The sequence below is a fragment of the Sinohyriopsis cumingii genome, chromosome 8, assembly GCF_028554795.1.
Source record: "Sinohyriopsis cumingii isolate HCF-2022 chromosome 8, ASM2855479v2, whole genome shotgun sequence".
NCBI lineage: Eukaryota > Metazoa > Mollusca > Bivalvia > Unionida > Unionidae > Sinohyriopsis > Sinohyriopsis cumingii.
Genome location: NC_142968.1, coordinates 12,833,768 through 12,853,910, shown reverse-complemented (window position 1 = coordinate 12,853,910; position 20,143 = coordinate 12,833,768). Strand labels below are relative to the sequence as shown.

General features: G+C 35.8%; 1 protein-coding gene and 1 long non-coding RNA gene across 2 annotated transcripts in view; one reads left to right on the top strand and one right to left on the bottom strand.

The window, feature by feature from the left end:
• LOC149792993 (cytochrome P450 3A8-like) overlaps positions 1–20,143 on the bottom strand; it is a 59,625-nt gene that overhangs the window by 23,512 nt on the left and 15,970 nt on the right. Inside the window, exons 2-3 of the mRNA XM_089966856.1 lie at positions 16,183–16,955; positions 4,128–4,224 (exon numbers count right to left, since the gene is read on the bottom strand). Coding sequence (XP_089822982.1) covers positions 4,128–4,224; positions 16,183–16,253 — 168 coding nt within the window. The 5' untranslated portion in view covers positions 16,254–16,955. The remainder of the gene's footprint in view (positions 1–4,127; positions 4,225–16,182; positions 16,956–20,143) is intronic.
• LOC149792994 (uncharacterized) lies at positions 449–16,176 on the top strand. Its single transcript, XR_016422689.1, has 3 exons — positions 449–563; positions 13,796–13,959; positions 15,146–16,176. It is a non-coding gene; the product is annotated as an uncharacterized LOC149792994 (long non-coding RNA).

The window sequence follows — 20,143 nt, the reverse complement described above, 5'->3', positions numbered from 1 at the left end:
TAGCGTGATGTCCCCTCCCAGTCACCATATCCTGACACCAGGCCGACCAGTCCTAACACTAACCTCGTAATGCTGAGCGCCAAGCGAAGAAGCTGTTAGTACCATTTTTGTAAGTCTTTGGTATGACTCGACCGGGCATCAAACCCATGATCTCTCGCATCCGAGGCAGACGCTCTAAGCACTAGGCCACTGGAGCGGTACTAAATAAAATGTACAAAACTATTACTGTACACACGCATATACTGTAGTTGATTATAACAAAACATTACATAGTGAGGGAAGTGCAAATAAAAACAACTTTATTTTTGCATTTATGTCGTGAATTACTACGTTTTATTAAGCTCCTCTCGGTACTTTGTCTGAAAACAATATGGCGGCAGCCGGGCGCATCGACATCGTGGTTTATTTTTAGCACAAAATAGATTTCAGTACAAGCGCCATTTCGGCCGGAGTACTCTCCCAGTTAAAGAAAAAAAGTTGCTTGTTGGGTAATTTGGGGGTTGCTTAGACGGCTGGTAAGTCACTAGCTGTATACTGGTAATTTCTTCCAGAGAGCGGACCAGGTAAGAAATTTTAATGTCACACCCCATGATGTCTGTGAGTGTGTGTGTGTGTGTGTGATTTGGGATTTTTAACGAAGCTTTAACAATGTTTCAGTCATATCGCTACAATGTCTGCAGTGTGGCAGTTTATAGTGATGCCTAGCATTGCGTTATGTAGCACCATGTCCCACCCAGTCCACAGCGCTTCGTTACAAAGAACATTTGGAGTATCCGTCCATGAATCACGGGATGGGGGTTCTAACCTGTAACAATATAACACAAGGGAAGACATGCTATTAAAGGGCTACAAGGTGTCAACTATGATGTAAATAGCTGGATAAAACCAGGTCTCCGGCTTTAATGTTTTCGCAATTATCGGCCACTTTTAAAAGTACATAGCGATCGATTTCAGTCTAGCTGACACCTTCGTAATCAATGTATTTTTATAGAAGCTGGAACTGACGAGCGATACGAATATTTAAGCCGAGAGAAAGAGTAATGACCTGTTGGTTGTAGAATAATAGCCCAGGCAATTTTAAGAACGTCTGATCTACAGACCGTATCACATAAGGTCAAAAGAGGCACCTGATACTGTAAATATATCGACTGTACTTTTAAATATTTACGCTAAAATAGGAGTCTATCTTAATCAGTAGTAAAATCATATATGTGTATATATCATGTTCAGCTATTCATTGGAATGTAAATAAATCCGCTAACATCATGCTAAAACTTGGACGAATAATTGTCTTAGTGTTTTACAATAATAGATTTGCAATTTGATTTAACGTGTATGGACATTCTGTTTTAAATTGGTGTATGTATTAGGGACCGACAAGTTAATTCTGGTGAATTGATTTTTTTCAGCAAAGAATCCAGGTTGTCAAAAAAGCTTGAACAAATAAATATTCGTGCTCTGAATTTTGTAGAACTACTAATTATGACAATGAAATTTCTTGTAAAAGAAAAATGACTATCCCCATCGACAGATTTATGCTCTGATTTGTTCAATAAATATTAACTATGTCCATCAGTTTTTTTAAAATAAAAATATATTATGTGGTAAAAGCAAAACAAATATCCCCCGCCTATTATACGTCCCGAGTATGTCTTGATGGAATGTGTAAAGGTCGAAAGTTTGTTTCTTCGGGATTTCAGACAGAATTGGTCTTGTCTTGGAATGTTTGTTTGCTATGTGCCTATTACTGTACGTCCTATTTCGAGATAGAGCGTCATGCGCACATTTGATTTTGGAAAAGTAGGACGTCTGCCAGGAAAAAAAGATGGCAGAAGTTTCAAGAACTCACGCCCATTGAATGTGCAATTCATGATACTCATGGCCAGCCTAAACATCCATCTTCACTTTAAGACAGCTCCTCCTCCCTACCCCGCATAGCCTTGAATGTCAGATAGAATAGGGCAATAAATAGACAAACTGTTAAAATCTGTCGCAAGACACATGATATGAATGACTGGCGGTTTTACAATAGTTGTATTTATAAATTCGTGATAGAGATATTATTTGGAGCATTCACAAATGATGTTACTTCTGAATATTGTTTTTGGACCAATCACATATGATGTTACTTCTGATGTTACTTCTATAAATTCGTTTTTGATTGGATGGTTGTGACGACTGATCTCAGACTGAAGTATCAAGTTTCATGAACTATACGAGCGTAAAGAAGGAAACCAACTTGTGAATTACAAAATGCAATTATGAAAGTATGCAGGCTTTAAGCCACAAAGGTTCAGAGGTCCCTAAATTAGGCGAAACGGCTTAAACCAAGCCTGAATATCTAATGAAAGTTATGTAGTAAGTACAAATTTTAAGTTCACAGATAGTGCAATGAGTTCAACTTCAGCATTTTTAGGGTAATATTTTGATGTATGGCATGTACCTGATTTCAAAAGAACTTATAATTAAAATGTTATTCGTCTGCAAAGCTTTGCATTGATTCATTTCATCGGTTTATTGAACGTGAACACAACATTACATTTCAGCTTATGTGCACTGGAATTACGAATCCGCCCTCGAGTGAAATGAATATTGCTCTATTCTATTCACTTATACGTTAACTCAACTGGAAAAGATCCTTGTGACTGACACACACACACACACAGATATATATATATATATATATATATATATATATATATATATATATATATATATATATATATATATATATATATATATATATATATATATATTAAATCGGTTTATTGACCGTGAACACATTACATACATATATATAAGAAAAAAATGTCTTAAAATGTTTTGTACAGTGGCACTCATGGATATCAAGTAATGTTGCATTATTATGGTGACTAAATTTGAGTGAATAAACTTTCGTTTCTTTTCCAGCCCAAAGCATCTATTAAAATCTAAAATCTTAGTGAAGTAGAGATATTTGACGTTTTTACACTAGAAGACCTTCGTCTCTTAAAGAGTACGTTTTATCAGGAACACCATTACGTCGACAGACTGTACCTAGAGCATATATCGTCAAAAGATTTTGTTGTTGGTTGTGGTGATTTTAACGGTACCGTTTACACATTATTCGATATATATTGTTGAGGAAATGGAGCCAAGCGTCTTTCCCATGCACACGCCAATGCTACCAAACACGCGACTCTGGATTACGAGTCTAACGTTCAACAAGCATAGCTATGTAGGATACATGTTAATATTCCATCCAAATGACATCACCCATTGGATCTGTTGATCAGTTTGTCTGTTATTTAGAGTAAATTTAGGCCATGAGAATTTATTAATTTATTTTATTATTATTATTATTATTATTATTATTATTATTATTGTAAGCATATTTATTCTTTCAATAGTAAAGTATATGTACTTGTGACATGACGAACACAGTCGTTGCAGATGGTTGGCTGTGTCAGGATTAACGCCATGTGTCTTCACATGATAGACTATAAATGGTGGTCAGTATATTTGGTGGAGAAAGAATGCAGGAAAACCCAGAGGGAAAGCACCGACCAACAGGAAGCTACTGGCAAGCTTTCTCACATATCAACGCTGGCAGAGCCGAGACTCGAAGTCGCGCGGACCGAGTTGAGATGTCAGTGATCTGTAAAGGCGAGCGCCTTCGACCATTAGGCCGTCCAGTTCCTTCGACCACTCGACTACTCATGGATCCAATGTCGTTTCAGATTCATTGATTGCTTCTCTACAGGCTTTATGCAAGAAGATGCTACAACAGGCGTGATCCTTAATCCAAAGCAGACAACGCCAGAATTTATAAAGTTGGCATATTTTTTTAATGAGATTTATATTGGTCAAATAAACGTGCGAGTGACCGTTAGCAAATTCACGTTTTGGTTCTTATTGGCAGACATTTAGAACAGAAACGTGGTATTTGTTTTTAAATCTTCTGCAAGTACCAGAATCCTCTTCTCTCAAACTGTCACATACCCATTTTAAAAATGGATCTATCATTTAAACCCCTAACTAGACATTTAAATCTTTTGATATGGATATAATCTTTATTGAGTGAAAAAAATGATAATACTAAAACATTTCGTTGACAGAAATAAATGAAACGAAAATAGGCGTCCTACCTTGCCATTAAATTCAAGTATGTTGCCAAAAACCCACGTTGGCTTTGGTCCTTTGATATTCAATCTGGAGAACATAGAATACAGGTCGGAGAGGTATCTGAAACAAGAGACATAAACCGGTCAATTTATTGCTCACGTGTACTGGAAATTACCACCACTTCTTTTTTTAAATCCCTTTCTTCTTCTTTTGTTTAATCGCTAACTTGTATAGATGCTATTTGTATTTTGTAGTATATGCCACAGCAAAAGAATTTCCCCGGTTTTCCTGGCTGGTTATACTGGTTATTTAAACAAAGATCTTGTATATCTTGGGTATTGTTTAAAGAACGTTTAATTCCCTTTATTTTTGTGTATGATTGATGTGTGTAATATGGGTTATAGAGTATACGGATTGGCCTTAGTTCCTATGTGCAGCTTGAAACAAACTGCAAGCACCGCTTGGTCATTTTCACTTCCTGGGTTTCAGAGGTAAATTATTACAAAAAGAACCGATAACTTCTGTTTATATTTTATACATATGATACGTTATTCATTGCTCTTTCAGAAGATGACATTGTCTACCATGACAAAATTCCTGTTCCCTATTTAATAACTGCTAAAGACTGTACTTTTAGACCAATTCCGGCTGATTTTGTAGCATAAGGGAGCAGTCATTTTAGTTAGTTTTATGCCGAGTTCATGTACAATTTCCACAATACTATATCCAAAGAAATTTCAGTCACAGTACTTGAAAATAGCATGGAGGTATACCAACATTCTCTTCACTGTGCAGTTGTAAACACCTTCATTGTACACCAACCACTCGCTGAGAAGTTCACAAAATCTGTGGACCCCCCAACAATATGTGGCCAACAGAGTTCACTCAATAGTTTGAAATACACTAGATGACCAATAGAATGCATTAATTGTCCAATAGTATGTCCTCAATATTTTATAATATAATTTATAATGTAATCAATATTTCGAAATAAATTAAGTGGTCAATATAATACGCTGATTGGTTTGCAATGCACTATGGGGCCAATATAATGTACTCAATATTTTGAAATAAATTAAGTGGTCAATATAATATGCTAATTGGTTTGCAATGCACTATGGGACCAATATAATGTACTCAATATTCGAATAAATTAAGTGGTCAATATAATATGCTAATTGGTTTGTAATGCACTATGGGGCCAATATAATGTACTCAATATTTCGAAATAAATTAAGTAGTCAATATAATACGCTAATTGATTTGCAATGCGCTATGGAGCCAATAGAATGCATTCAGTATAGTATAATGCATTAAGTGGTCTATAAAATGTACAATATATTTTACAATACATTAAGTAGCCCATATGAATATGCTTGTAACAAAATATAATTTAATAATGATTACAAGAATAGAAAAAAATCAGGAAATATTTATGATGACTGTTCTGCAGAAAGATAACGAGATAATAATAAAAAACTGTATTATACATAATACACGTTATTATCGGCAGTTGAATGTGGTGGCATGTACAGTGGGAGAGAACGTGCCATCTGGACATTTTAACAGGGCGACGACTCCCATTCGAACTCGTTCATATAATCATAGTTCTGATATCATCAGGTTAACCAACTATAAAACTGCAACCAAACCACGTCATAGAACTGTTAATCAACCCTTCACAGAGTGCAATCTTATATCGTTAAGGAAAACTGATTTATATAAAAAGCAATCAACCTGTAAACAAGTACATATGAATCTTCTTGAAAGTTCATCCAACACCTTTCAACATGGTAAGATGAGAGAAAAAATATAAAAATTAGAACAAAATATTACAGAATGTCAACTTCACTATTTTAATGCTGAACAAATATCACCAATCAAGAAAAAGCAAAATAACTACACACAAATCTAATTTAAATCGCGCCAGTCTGTCTGGATGTATGCATGTATTATAATTTTTCATCGTCATTCGTTACTTCACAAAAGAACAGATACAAAAACACTGATAGATGAAGATGACCTGTGGTCACTGCGACAGTGAAGTAGTATCAGATCAAACTGTCGTGTAGGACAGTAAACGGAATAACGTGAACACAAATTTCCTGTTCCTCCTGATCAGGTAAATAAATATCAAGATATTAAAAAAAAATTTCTCGCAGTCAACATCACCAAGTCAAAATAATTTGAAAGAAAACAACAAATCACACACACACACACACACACACACACACACACACACACACACACACACACACACACATAATGGCGCAAATTCATAACGGTTTCCCAACATTTTGAGCTATACAAGTTCTTCGTTAAAAAAAAACAACTTTCGTATACAAAACACTTTTACACAAAATCTATAAAACATTATGGACTCCTACATATTACAATCCCAAGGGCAAATTAGTACAAGATATATAACAATACAAAGTTGTGCAAAAATAATAGACGAGTGGGTTCTTGAGTCTGTCACATAGCGAACCAGTACGTTTTGACCGAGTTCTTAGTTGTAAACAAATGATGAAAGCACGAGAGATTAAAGGCATCTATTGGATCCGGTAACGAAATAGTGTGTGTGCGTGTGTGTGTGTGTGTGTGTGTGCGCGCGCGTGTGTGTATGTGTGTGAACTAATTTCCACAGGTTATCATTCTTTTCACTACTTATTTAAATCTTTATTAAAATCCACTATCTGTAAATATCTTCAGTATGAAATCAAATAAGCTCTATTAGGATAGAATTTTTTAGTACAAGTAACAAGATTGAAAATGCCTCTAAATTGTATTAAGAGTAAGTTTTGATTAAATTGTATTAGAAGTAAATTGATAAATTATATTGGAAGCAATTTTCTGCTAAAATATATAGAGATTGAATCCATTTATTTGTGTTACAATTATATACTACTATTCAACAATGATTACGCTATTATGATCAAGTACGAACCGTCTTATACGCACATTGCTTGTATCTCAGACTCAGAAGAAAGTACATTCATTAGGTTACGTAAATAGACGAGCTAGACAGATTCCATAGATTTTTCTAGAGGGCAAATGTGCTGATCTTGCAGAAGTACCTACGTAATAATGTACATAGACCTAGACAATAATCTGCAAGAGACTACGAAGCCTCACTTTGAGATTCTGGCCTTCGCAAGAGCTAGGAACACGCCATATTTGGCGTTGTCTTAAGAAACGGGTATAAAAAGCCCCAGCCACGGGCCGACACCAGTTTTGCTGGCCAGAAACTCAAACAGGCTTTGTCTTTGCAGCTCGATCCCGAGTACCTTCAATTCCCCAAGAATGTAGTCACGTCATCATCATCGAGTGACACTTACATCAAATGACTTGAACTTCCTTCCTTTCTTCTCTCTCTCTCTCGGAATTGAGAAACGGATTGACTTAGAGTTTACGAAGCAATTCTTCACGTAAAACCTGGTGAAGAAAATCCCTTTTCGTAAAAGCTCTATTTTTCTGCGTACTTTGAATTCTCTCTCCGTTTCGTTTTACATTCAGAATTTTTATATTTTGTCTCTGAAGTGAATCTGGGTGCATGAAATTTTAACTCTTGGCTATCTAATCTTCTCCTTGTTCAAATTTGATAAAACTTGGAAATAAAACTTAGACATGTTATTCAACGTTTATTTTGACTGCCTTACACTGAAACCGATCGTGCAAGTAGCACGAGGTGTCGCAAAATATGTTATCCAAGTTTTATTGCACGGCCGTTCGTTTTACTGACCAAGGTTTCCAGTATGCTCATCTCGCCGTTAAAAAGGCTACTAACTTGTTTTCCAGTTTAAAAAGCCTCTTCAGAGTTCACAGCGTCTTTTTCAATGGTGTCCGTAAGAGTTTTTTTTTTTTAAAATGTATTTATTTAAAAAGAATCCATTGTGTATCATATAAATATATTTCATTTGACTATAGCTTTGTTCCCCTCCACCTTCACTTCTTGTTTCTTATTGAAGCAATTGTTTATTTATCACGGATCATATAACTTCCAATAATTACATGACTTTACAATATTCACTGAAGGTGCAAGATGCTATATTTTAAAACTATTCGGAACCCCTCTAAAATGACAGCTATTTGGCTGTATCGTGGCGTTCTTTCGGCCTCACACATGACCTACAAACACATGTTTGGTTTATCAAGTGCTTTCATGTGCAAATATATTATAATTTACAATATTCGTCCTAAAATAGTTAGACTGCAGTTTTAAAGAGTTTACTTGATGGTTTGGTTATATAAAGATTTATCGCGTCTTACGTCGTAAATTTTGATTTTGGCTAATCATGTGCAGCTATGGATAACGAAACGAAAATGCAATTTTGTAATAATGCTTTGATGTCGTTAAGTAAAAGGTAGGCAAACACTGCACAACTGAATGCACATGGTAGATAAACCCACCTCACCTTTAACCCCGCTTATCGTTTCGTGTTCGTAAGCAGACCCCTAACAAAATGAAAGTTACGAATATCACACGTGTCAGAAAGAAAATATACATCATTAGGTCAAAATATACTTATCATTATTCAGTCATGTGGCTGCAATAGAAGCTATCCTTTCAAAGGACTAGTAAAGACTGTACATTAGTCAAGCATGACAGAAACATATACGGGCTTATGGATACATTCAAGGGCATTTATATTAATTCCAGAATGTATTTAATGGGATAATATTTCATGATAAACTACTTTAATGTTATTACACTTTAGAACCGCAAAATTTCAAATTATATATATATATATATATATATATATATATATATATATATATATATATATATATATATATATATATATATATATATATATACATATGACATGCAGAGACTGCAAGAGAGCGAAATGTGTATACAGCAAGATAAAGACTGGGTCATTTACAACGATTCACGAAATGAAACTTGCTTGTCATTAATTTGTGTCCTGTAAGGAAGACTTATCTGGCTATGTACCTTATTGGTGTCAAGTACAAAATGAAATTACATGGTAAGAAAGAAATATTATTTAATTCACACAAAATCAGGTAAACCCATGTTTAACGCATTAACCAAAGCTATATATATATATATATATATATATATATATATATATATATATATATATATATATAAGGAAAAGCCATGGTCCAACCTTTAAAATCAATACAATTAACTATAATTGGCTAAAGCATTGGACCAACCAGTACATGTTGTACAATTAACTCAAATTACCCACAGCAATCAATTGGAGATCGCTATGTAAGAAAGAGCAGTAATTGATCAATAGGTACAGTGTATAGATTGCTAATCGTTAAATTATGTTTGTAAAAAATGTAGCCAGTTCTAATATCGCAGATAATTGTACAATAACAACAAAACTTGTATTGATTCCTTTAAAAAGCAAACAATAAGTGCAACCTGTTGTTTTCTTTTTAAAAATGAAGGATGTGAACTTACATGAAAGAATGTAAAACATCGCAACCATTTATTAAGTTCTAGGGTTTAACGCCATTTTTCAGCACAAGAGAGGCTATACATGGCGGCCAGTATAACTGGTGGAGGAAGAACCCTGGAAAACCCAGGGAAGAACCACCGACCCACGAGAAGCTACTGGCAGGCTTTCCCACGTACCCACGCTAGCCGAGCCTTGGACTCGAACCCACGCAGGCAGACATTTGTTAAGTAGTTAAATATTCCTTTCAAGGAAGGAAATTTGTCAATGCGGCATGATATCTATCTAATTTTACTATGTACTGTAAACATTTCCTTCTGACGCGGATCCATTGGCCGAGTGGTAGAAGGCGCGTGCCTCTTTACATGTAGGTCGCACATCACACCTCTCGACTCAACCAACGGTGAGCTGTGTGGGTCATTAGTTCTTCCCGGAGTCTTCTGGGTGTCACAGCTGGGACATGATGCCCCAGTGCTTGACATAACTATAAACTGCCGCATTGCAGACATCGCAGCGATATGACCTAGACTGCTGATGCTACTTTAAAAATCTAAATCACACACACACACACACACACACTCTACTAAAAGCCGGTGTTTCATGCATGGTTTTTGAGAGACAAATTTAGTCTCGTCATTACTAACTGCTAATTAGGAACCGACCATACGAATTTCGAGATGGGGTGAGGATGGCTTTGATTCTTTTTGTAACAATTTCCTGCCCTCATTTGTACTGAAAAATATTCTTGCTCTGACATGTAGTAAAAGGAGCCATTTTCAAGGGAAAAAAAAAAAAAAATCCTGTTTCGAAAGAAAATCCAAGAACTAAAGCCGAAAATTAAATGGTCGGTCTGCGCCACGGTCCATACAGAAAATTCACGTTAAATCTCACATGATCCAAATGAATGTCTCTTTTTATCATCGGAATGCATTGGTTGTATGAAATAAAGTTAAATTTAGATTACCAGCAGCTCGTCTTGCTTATTAGTCGCGCAGACACGTATTGCATAAGATGGCTGCAAGAGGAATCGTAGCGACAAAAAGCAAGTATTTTAAATATTTGTTTATGACCATTTTAAATTTATTAGTGAACAAATGAAATGTACGACTAGACTAACAAATGGTTGTGTCTGCTTACTCTACCCTACATATATTACCCATTTACCCGCGCAAAATTCATACTCATTAACAACATAGATCTTTATATGACATCAAACAATGTGCCGACTGATCAGGGTTTACATAGTTAACTTGAGATCATATGTAAAAGTAATTGCATTTTTACCGAGCTTTGCAAGAAGCATTTAGACTGGTTAAAAGCTAATCATGTGAATGCAAACAATGTATTCATGCGCCTTTCTTGTCTTTGGTAATGTTTGTAAGCAATGGGTAAAATATAATTCTATTATTTGTTTCTTGAGATTTGTTAATTATTTTCTTTAAAAAAAAAACTATTTGTAATTATAAGAATTAAACTTTATATGTCATAGGATTCATAAAGCTGTAAAGCTTGAAATTCCAAAACACTGCATGAACAGCTTTAATTCTTTTACCCACCCCCACCCCCCTACAGCGCGGATCATGATCTACAGGCACAAATGTCAGGCCTACGCTGTTTACAGTTGGATCCACGCAAAATACAAAATATTTGGTTTATGATATACGGTGATTTTTTTTATCAACTGTCGCGAAATCTCTGAGATGCTTGACTCGATTTGTACCATTAGATCGTAACATAGACACGTCTGTATTTAGGGAGGGTCACAATAATTTCCATTTTGCCCTAAGTCTCGTTCTTCTTCCCACTCGTGTGACTGCGACCTATGTTTGATTTTGAAGAATGAAACAAAAACAAACAAAATAAACATTTAAATAAACACATTTCTTTAGTTTGTAGCGTTCAGATGATGCATTGGGTATAAAAGAAAAAAAAGAAAAGAAAAAAAAGTAGAATGTGCAAGCGAAGCCATTAGTTGGAAAATTCATGTAATCTAAAGACCAAGAATTCACAAGAAACAAGGAAACATCAACTCTTGAAAATAACAAATAATTTAGCGCAGAAGTTAAGATCTAAGAAATATTCGGATGCGTGTCTATGGAGCGTTGAAAAAAGATCTGGCAAAGAAAGCAATAGTCAAAGTCGACATCGTTTTATTAATGCTGATCAAATGCCTTTCAGAGATGCTGTAAATATCTAAGAATCATTACCCAAGTATTGAAAATAAGGATTGGACCCCCGTACCCAGAATATCCAAAATTAATAACAGTATCACCACCAATGCCAACGTGAATGAGGAATGAGCCAATGGTTGCATATGGAATACAAACAATCCTACCCACACGCAGTGCCGTCACATAGCAGATCATAACGCAGTACAGGATCAAGTACATAATTGCTTGACCGTAGAGTCTCGTTCTAACAAAAGCCACCATCCAATCCCCTTTGCAACATTGGCGATAATAAACCTATGGGAAATTATAGAGGAGTGCAAAATAATTCATAATATGTAACATATGACTAGATAATTTTCGTTCAAACTAAAATTTGTGCGACAGTAAAAGATGCGTGTTCACAATTGTTAAAACGTAACTATCCATAATTTCTGGAATTTGTTGCTCGTTTTGATATAATAGGATGAAATCAGTTTGAGTGGTCTTAAAATATTATACACGTCAAAGTTATGAACTGATATCCCAAAATATAGGAGATACAAATGAGAAAGAAAAAAAAGCAGAATGTATAGGTCTTTTCGGTCAAAGAAAAGTTAAAAACATTATTTTAGCATAATAAACTTTGAATTAAAATATATTTTGATCTTGAAATTGAACCGACAACTGTTTAACTCTGCAAATAATGCATGTGCTGGTGCTCTGGTATAACTTAAGAAAGGTCGAGAAATTGGAAAATTAAATCTTACGAAAAACAATTTATTATTTACTTTGGATAAGATCAATACAATACAGCTGATTACGATCAGGGAGTTATGTACATGTACAGCTGAATACGATGACCGAGATAAGTACAAGTAGAGCTGAACAGGATGAGCTAATTCAGTACAAATACAGCTGAATACGGTGACCGAGTTAAGTATAAGTACAGCTGAATAGGATGAGCGAGTTCAGTACAAGTACAGCTGAATACGATGACCGAGTTAAGCACAAGTACAGCTGAATACGATGAGCGAGTTAAATACAAATACACCTGAATGTGCTAGCTAAGTTCAGTTTACTGCTAAATGGGATACGTCAGTTTAATACAAGCACAGCTGAATGCGATGACTTTCTTTTCATCAATAATCACTTGATAAATTTTGTAATTATGATTGTGAAATCATTATGTACATGTGAAACTATTTTCCCAATGCTATGTTTTTGAGATATATGAGAAATGGAAAGAAATCACCGTTCCCTACATGTTTTGACGGAGAGCTTGTACTTGTTCTTTGTCCCTCTTTGACTCGCTTTATGTGCTTGTGTGTCTATCGATATTCTTAGCATAATCGATGTGTGTCACAAAAAAAACAAGATTAGACGTGCTAGAATATATATCAAATTTATTTCAAAAATCAATGTTCAGTCTACATCAAAATCGATTATCGATTATGAAGCCCCTTTTGATGCTCTCAAGTCAACCTTCACGAGTAAACTGTGATGGATGGAAGAGACTTCCGAGCGACAAATACAAATTTCGTACATTCGACCCTGGACAAATAGCAGGTTCGACATTGTTTTTGGTTGGGTATCGCAAGGATTGTTTACTGATCTTTATCGTCCTCCATACGAATGCTTCTATAAACATTATATCATACAATTAGCCAGAGACCTGATGGTAGAGAGTCGTTGTTGTTTGGATTGTAACGCCATTTCTCAGCGCAGGATAGGTTATACATAGCGACCAGTTTAACTGGTGGAGGACGAAGGCAGGAAACCCCGGGAAGAACACTGACGTACGGGAAGCTACTAATAGCTTTCTCACACACCCACAGCCCGAAACGCAAACCATGCGGACAGAGATGAGATGTCAGTGATCAGTAAAGGCGAGCGTTTTAGATCACTCGGCCAGCTGGGGCCTCTCCAGAGAGTGTCACACATTAGCTTAACTTGTACATTATTAAAATAATATGCTAATACCTTTTTATGTTGGTTAAACCTCTTCCTTTTTCCTTACAGGGTCGGTGTTAATTAAAAAAAAAAAGAATAATCGATTCATACTGCTTATGTAACTGCAACCTTGATCCGTTCCAATTCCTTTTCCAGGTATGCGGGATCCGACACATTTGTTATCATCTCCTCGTGTTCCTGAAGCATGAGCTAAACGTGACTGTCCACTATTAATAGGAGTAGACAATATTCAGGTCACAAGCAGAACCGATCAAGAACAAATAGATCCGACGGATGACAAAATATTCTCAAATTATTCGGTACGTACATGTGGGTGTCGTTCAAGTATATTACTTTCACGAATGGTCGCGATAAAGTAGTTCTTAGCAAGAGTATTTTTAATCACTATTTAAGGCCAGGTCTATCCCATTTCTGATAAAAGTCAAACTGTGGGTCTGCCGAGACTGCCACATTTTCTTAATACAAAAAACAACTGGGATGGGTTCAAACAGGGCAACTGTAATGACAACAAAAGTACAAAACTGTCACGTAGCATGCGTGCATTTGTGCTGTCGACCGATTTTTTTTAACCCGGCAAATACATTCTGCAGTTTCTCAATGTGAAAGGGAATGCGGTTAATTTTTGCAGATCTGCCATTCATTTGCCCGTGTATCTAAAAATATGTTACGCAGCAATATAATTTCATGGATATTGTCGTCTAGCGAAATTTAAGAAAATAAACAACACGAAAAAGACAGATGATTCAAACTCAATGATTTGGCATTTGGTAGCGCAGTCCCCACCTAAAAAACAACAACAACAACAAAAGCAAAAAACAAACAAACAAATAAGTTACATATTAATGGACGTTTTGCCGCTGCAATTAATGCATTTAACAAGCTGAGATGAAACATTGTCTGGGAGAAACAAATTGACAATAATAATTTTTTCTCCTCACGAGTTTCATAAAGAAACACAAAACAATATAATGTTTTAAATGTTAAAAATGACAGCGAGAAAACGGAAAAAAAATGAGAGATGGGAAGAAAACATGTAACTATCAACATATATTATACATATCTAATTTGTTTTATCTTCTTTCTGTCTTACGCCCGTATATATATATATATATATATATATATATATATATATATATATATATATATATATATATATATGAATGAGAGAGAGGCTGTTTTAGAAAAAGGGTGTGCATTGATTGTGTACGTTAATAATTACTATGAGAAACTATTTATAAGTTAGAAGTCAGTACACGTACTTCAATTATATGCACGAATAAAAATGTCGGGCGATTCGTTTCTCAGATGTGTTTCGTCAGGTTTCAGAAATTACCCGAATTGTATACCCCTCCCCCGCCAATTTTTTTTTCTCTCCCAAAGAGTGATTATTAACAATATAGAAATTTAACAGGAGCGTAAATGTTGAAAGTGAGTTCATAGTTTTTCACTGGAAATGATGCAACCGACACCTTTCTTTTGTTCTAGGCTAAACGTGTTTTGACTAGAAGTTTGGTTTGATTCTTCGGAACAGAAAAGCACGAAGGTTATTTTGTGCTGTGGCAATCGAAAGAATGTGCCTTGCCAGGGATAAAACAGTTGCTGACTACTGCTAATCCGACAGTCTAATTCGATGGCCGGTTTCGAACCCGTACACTTCATGTTGCGAATCCAGCACTTTAACCACTGTGTAGCATTAATCACTTCCATCTTCACCTTAACTAAAAATTTTCGCTGAAGACAATGAGAAGCCTGGGTCATACACTTTGGGCAAATACTATCTAAATATTTTTCTTTTCATGGCATTTGTAGATTTTATCTTGAAGCAAAAGCAAATTCGGACGGGAAGTCGACGCCATCACATACATCTTTTCGAAGGATGCGGTTGAATAACAAACATTTAGTTGCAGCCGCCAAAATTAAGTTCCATAGTACGGAGAATGGCGTTTCTACCGTATTCTTAACGCAAAAATTGTGGAGTACCTTATGCAATAAAACGGTATAAAAAGAAAACCCAAAGGACTTCACAGCGGGTATAATAATGTATTTATCTCTACTTCATATAGCTCTAATGTTGAGAAATGCTTAAAGAAATATTTGGAAAAATAGTCTCATCAAGGCGATTTACAGTTCCAAGACTTAAGTACCTGTTATTTAATATTGTACTCGATGCGAATGAAAAAAAGTTTTGCCTTTTAAACTAATATGAAGAAAAAAAATATGCAAATGAATATCCGTAGTTCAAATTGGAGTCCATGCACCATACATTAATTTAAACGAACAGCCGTGCAAAGCGCATCAAAAAGGATGAAAACAGACTTCTTTTCACCATCTAATAGCATCTCATTTAACACGGCTTGAAAATGCAAGGCTTTTAGATCAACTCTGCCTCATTGGTCAAAATTACTTTTTCATATTTAATTCGACAGGTGATGTCAATATATGTATATGTGGGTCGTTCACACGTACAGCAAAGTGCAGAGAGGTGTAAAAGTATAGCAGAAAAATGACTAAAATCAACTTACCTGTACATGGAGATGAAAAGCGTAAGGGCTACCACGATCAGCGTGGTCGTTACCACCAGAACTGTCTCCATCGCGTTCCACAGATGAGTCAAGTTCTCCACGTGGATTTGTTGATATTCAGTTGAGCAGAGTAAATCGAGTACGACTTCTCTAGGTGAACATGAATCGCGTAAGAGATAACGAGTAACTATTTGTTGGCCAGAGTTCTCTTAGGCAATCTATAACAAATAAGTTTTTTTTTTCTTCTTCTCCACACAAGACAACTGATCGATACTGTAAAAGTTAAGTGCGTACAAACTTTATCCTACACGTACTGCAAGACGGGGACAAGTCCATTCGGCAAACAAATTCGTTGTGTGACTACAGTAGACGGCTCGAATATTGAATGTTCCTTCAGATGTATCAGACCTAAGCTGCCGAAAACTGCGAATATGACACAAATAATTATCAGACTATTTAGAAAACGTGAAATAATGTCAGAGTTTGTGAAATATATATTTTTGAAGATTCATGAAACAGTTGAATTCCGTAGATAATTCTCTTCTGTGTAAAATTTTCCAAGCGCCTTTTCTTTTAAATCAATGTCAATGGTCTGTTCGGTGACGTAGCTCTCTTCTGATTAGCTAAGCAAGTTAACCGGTCTGAAAGTCCAGCCCTATCGAAATATCGTGATTTGCATAAAGTATCTGCCTCCATAAATTTATAAGCTGCTTCTTGGGTGGGCGTCCACGTATTTTTGTCTGCCAGTTAATACATCTCGGCTACACAATTGGCTGCAATTAGAAATTCGCACTACTGTTATAGTTATAAGGCTTTAAAATTAGTGTCCACCGTCATGCAGTTATCACCTATACTACGCTGTCACTCTGCTATGTGCTGTAAAGTTATGACTTTCTATGCGTAAAAGATAGGACAACTTATATGCCAGTGCGTGTGCCAGTTTTAGCACTCCACCAAATGATCTTGTTACAATAACATAAGACGGTTGAATGCATCGATGAAAACACGTTAGTTAACAAGTCTGTTCTTAAGCAATTATTTCATTGTTCGTTTCTGTATAATCGCCTGACCACGCGATTCGTCTACTTTAAAAATTCTATTTAAGAGGTGTTTTTTCTTCTTCAGATGAAACAAGAACGCTCAGCATCAGCTTTAGATAAAAAAAGGTTAGAATTGAAATTAGTTGTAATTTAGGTGAATATATTACGAAAAAATCTGTTCCTCTTCATCACACATTCATTTTGTCGTCGTTCTGTGAAGTTTTAATCTCTAATTGTCGTCGTTCTGTTTAGTTTTAATCTCTAACTGTGCAAAATGTGCAACTGAATCTTACGCAATTAATTTTTTTTCGTCGTCTGTTAGCGAGTCAAGCTAAACGATTGAATGCCTTTTTCATGATATATTTATAAAAATTTCTGTACTTCATCTCACTGATGATGATATATTTTCAATACCTTCTGTCTCCGAACATGAGTTTCTCAGTTAGGCAATATTAAACCGTCGTCTGCTTCATGCGGTAGACAAAAATCCTCTCAAATATTTTAGCTTTTTTCCATCGGTATCTTCCAGTTAAACTTTATTTCATCTCGATATGCAATATGCTTTTTTCATTGTTTTCTGATATGAGATATGTATGATTCGTATCGTCAGAGCTTTGACGCAGTCTGATTGATTTAGTGCTAGTTCTCAGTCTTATGATGACTATGAATAAATTTCTCGCCTGATTCTTAGTAGATGTAAATTTGTCTCTCAAATCCTCCACTTCGTCTCGTAGAAGATAAGGATTCGTCGTAAATCTTCTACTGCAAAAAGCGGTAGAGGGTCCTTTACTTAACTCATAGAGTTTCGTCTATATGTTGTAGTGTAATGTTTATGAACAGCGGACAGATTGATTTGAAGACATAAATACGACTTGCACACGCCCAAGATGTATGTATGGTAGATATTTTAATTGCCGTCTCGCTTCTGTGATATATGTGCCAATCAACATACAGGACGTACAAATTCTAAGGGGCAGTACCATAGACTCGATGAAAAATCAATTTTAGTTCGTATTCATGATTAAATGGGTTGTCTCAGTAGTGAAAGAAGGTCTCTGACGCAAGAAAGGCTCTAGGGGAGGCGGATGCACTTTAGAAGTTGTGCTACCACTCGTCGTCTCCGTTAAGTAGGTTAAATATTTGCAAAGAAATATTATACCGTACTATAGTGCAGGTACCTTTCTCGAACCAAAGTAAACGCTCTACCGTCAAGAAATAAATTAGGATAATACTAGATGCTCTATTATTAAATCTAGTTCGAGTAACAAACAGGAGAGGTCAAGATTTGCACTATTATAGAGACACAGATAAGAGATAACCACAATTTACATATCTAATTTACTTTAATAACAGAAAAGAAGGTGCATCATTATCATCTTTCATTCTTTTCAATTCTTCACACTGAAAATCACCAAGATAGCTTGTTCAAAACGTGGGATTACCTGGAAAAATATAATGTTAAGTTTATTACCCACTTCAGCACACTTTATCTGGAGAGAGTGACTTACTTACCTCGGTCACATGGGGACAGTTCATATAGACTCCTATATCTTTACTTCCTCTTCTGACCCGAGACAGCCCATATACAATGAAAACATTCGCATACCGTAGAACATGCGTAAACAAACACAACATTTAAAGGTCACCGGTATGTAAAGGACAGTTGATGGAGTCACATGAAATCCATATAACTGTTATTTAAATACGAACACGTGTATGAAAACAATTGGGGAAAAGAAATGGTCCCGCTTGTCCATTCTGATCGAGCAGTTTCTAAATTTCTTTTTAAATAATTGACAAGTTTTTGACTCTAACATGTTTTCGATGACGTTTTATGCATTTTGCCTTCAATAAACATGTCCTTAACGTTATGTCTCAAACGGGCGATATTTTATATTTATTGTTCTTGTTAGCGGGAGATGAGCGGATGTGTTCACCAGAATCATGTCATGTTATACAAGGGCGTAGCCCTAGTGGAACCAGCGGCAGAGCTAAGGGGTAGGGATTTGAATGGGGTCAATCCCCACCCCCGCGTCAGGTAAAGACGTCGCTGTTATGAACTTTTTTGTGCAGATGAAATTTTTGTCGCATTTCACCTTCGTCATAGTCTAACAGGACAATTCTTCACAAAACATGCATGGGATAGATGTGGGAGAGTGGCAACTGAGAAAAGCTGTTTTCTGAAGCCACTCAAGAACATTTCTCCCAGTCGCCTCGAACCCTATCGCCCCGCCACTGAGTGGAACATGTCATGTTGCGGGTGAAGTATTCTATTAATCTCTACCAAACAATGGCAATAAATTGTTGATGATACCGACTGGTAAAAAACTTATACAAAATGTGTGCACCGCATACACATTGATGACATTTAGCGCATACTAGTTTTAATTTATTGAGTGTTTCTCTTACACAGTAAACTCTGGATGGAGAGAAACGTATTTTCCTTTCTCCCCATTCAGTAATATGATAATTATTGTTGAGCTCACCGTTGATATGTATATATTTTGTAGCGGACTATATATCTAATTAACTAATTAATTAACCAATCAATCAATTTACATAGAACTAACCAAACAACCAACAGAAAACTACATTTTCTGCCTACCTTTCTTTTTTCAAGGATGAAAGAGATATATACAACATTACTAGCTCTTTTATATACTCTGCGTGTGACGCCATATCTAAATGTATGACGTGGGATGATAGAACTGTTTATTCCACTTATTGTAATAAATTTTCGGGTGTTGTTCAGCACACGGAGGACACAATACGTCTGTTTCAACTTAACATGGCGTAACAACATGTCTAGCATGACGCATCTGGGTGTGCCCAAACTGGGTGCTGTACCGGCAACAATTCAATTAAGAAAAAGCAAACTATTTCACTTACAGAACTCAACTCGGGTGACTTTCGTCTACTGT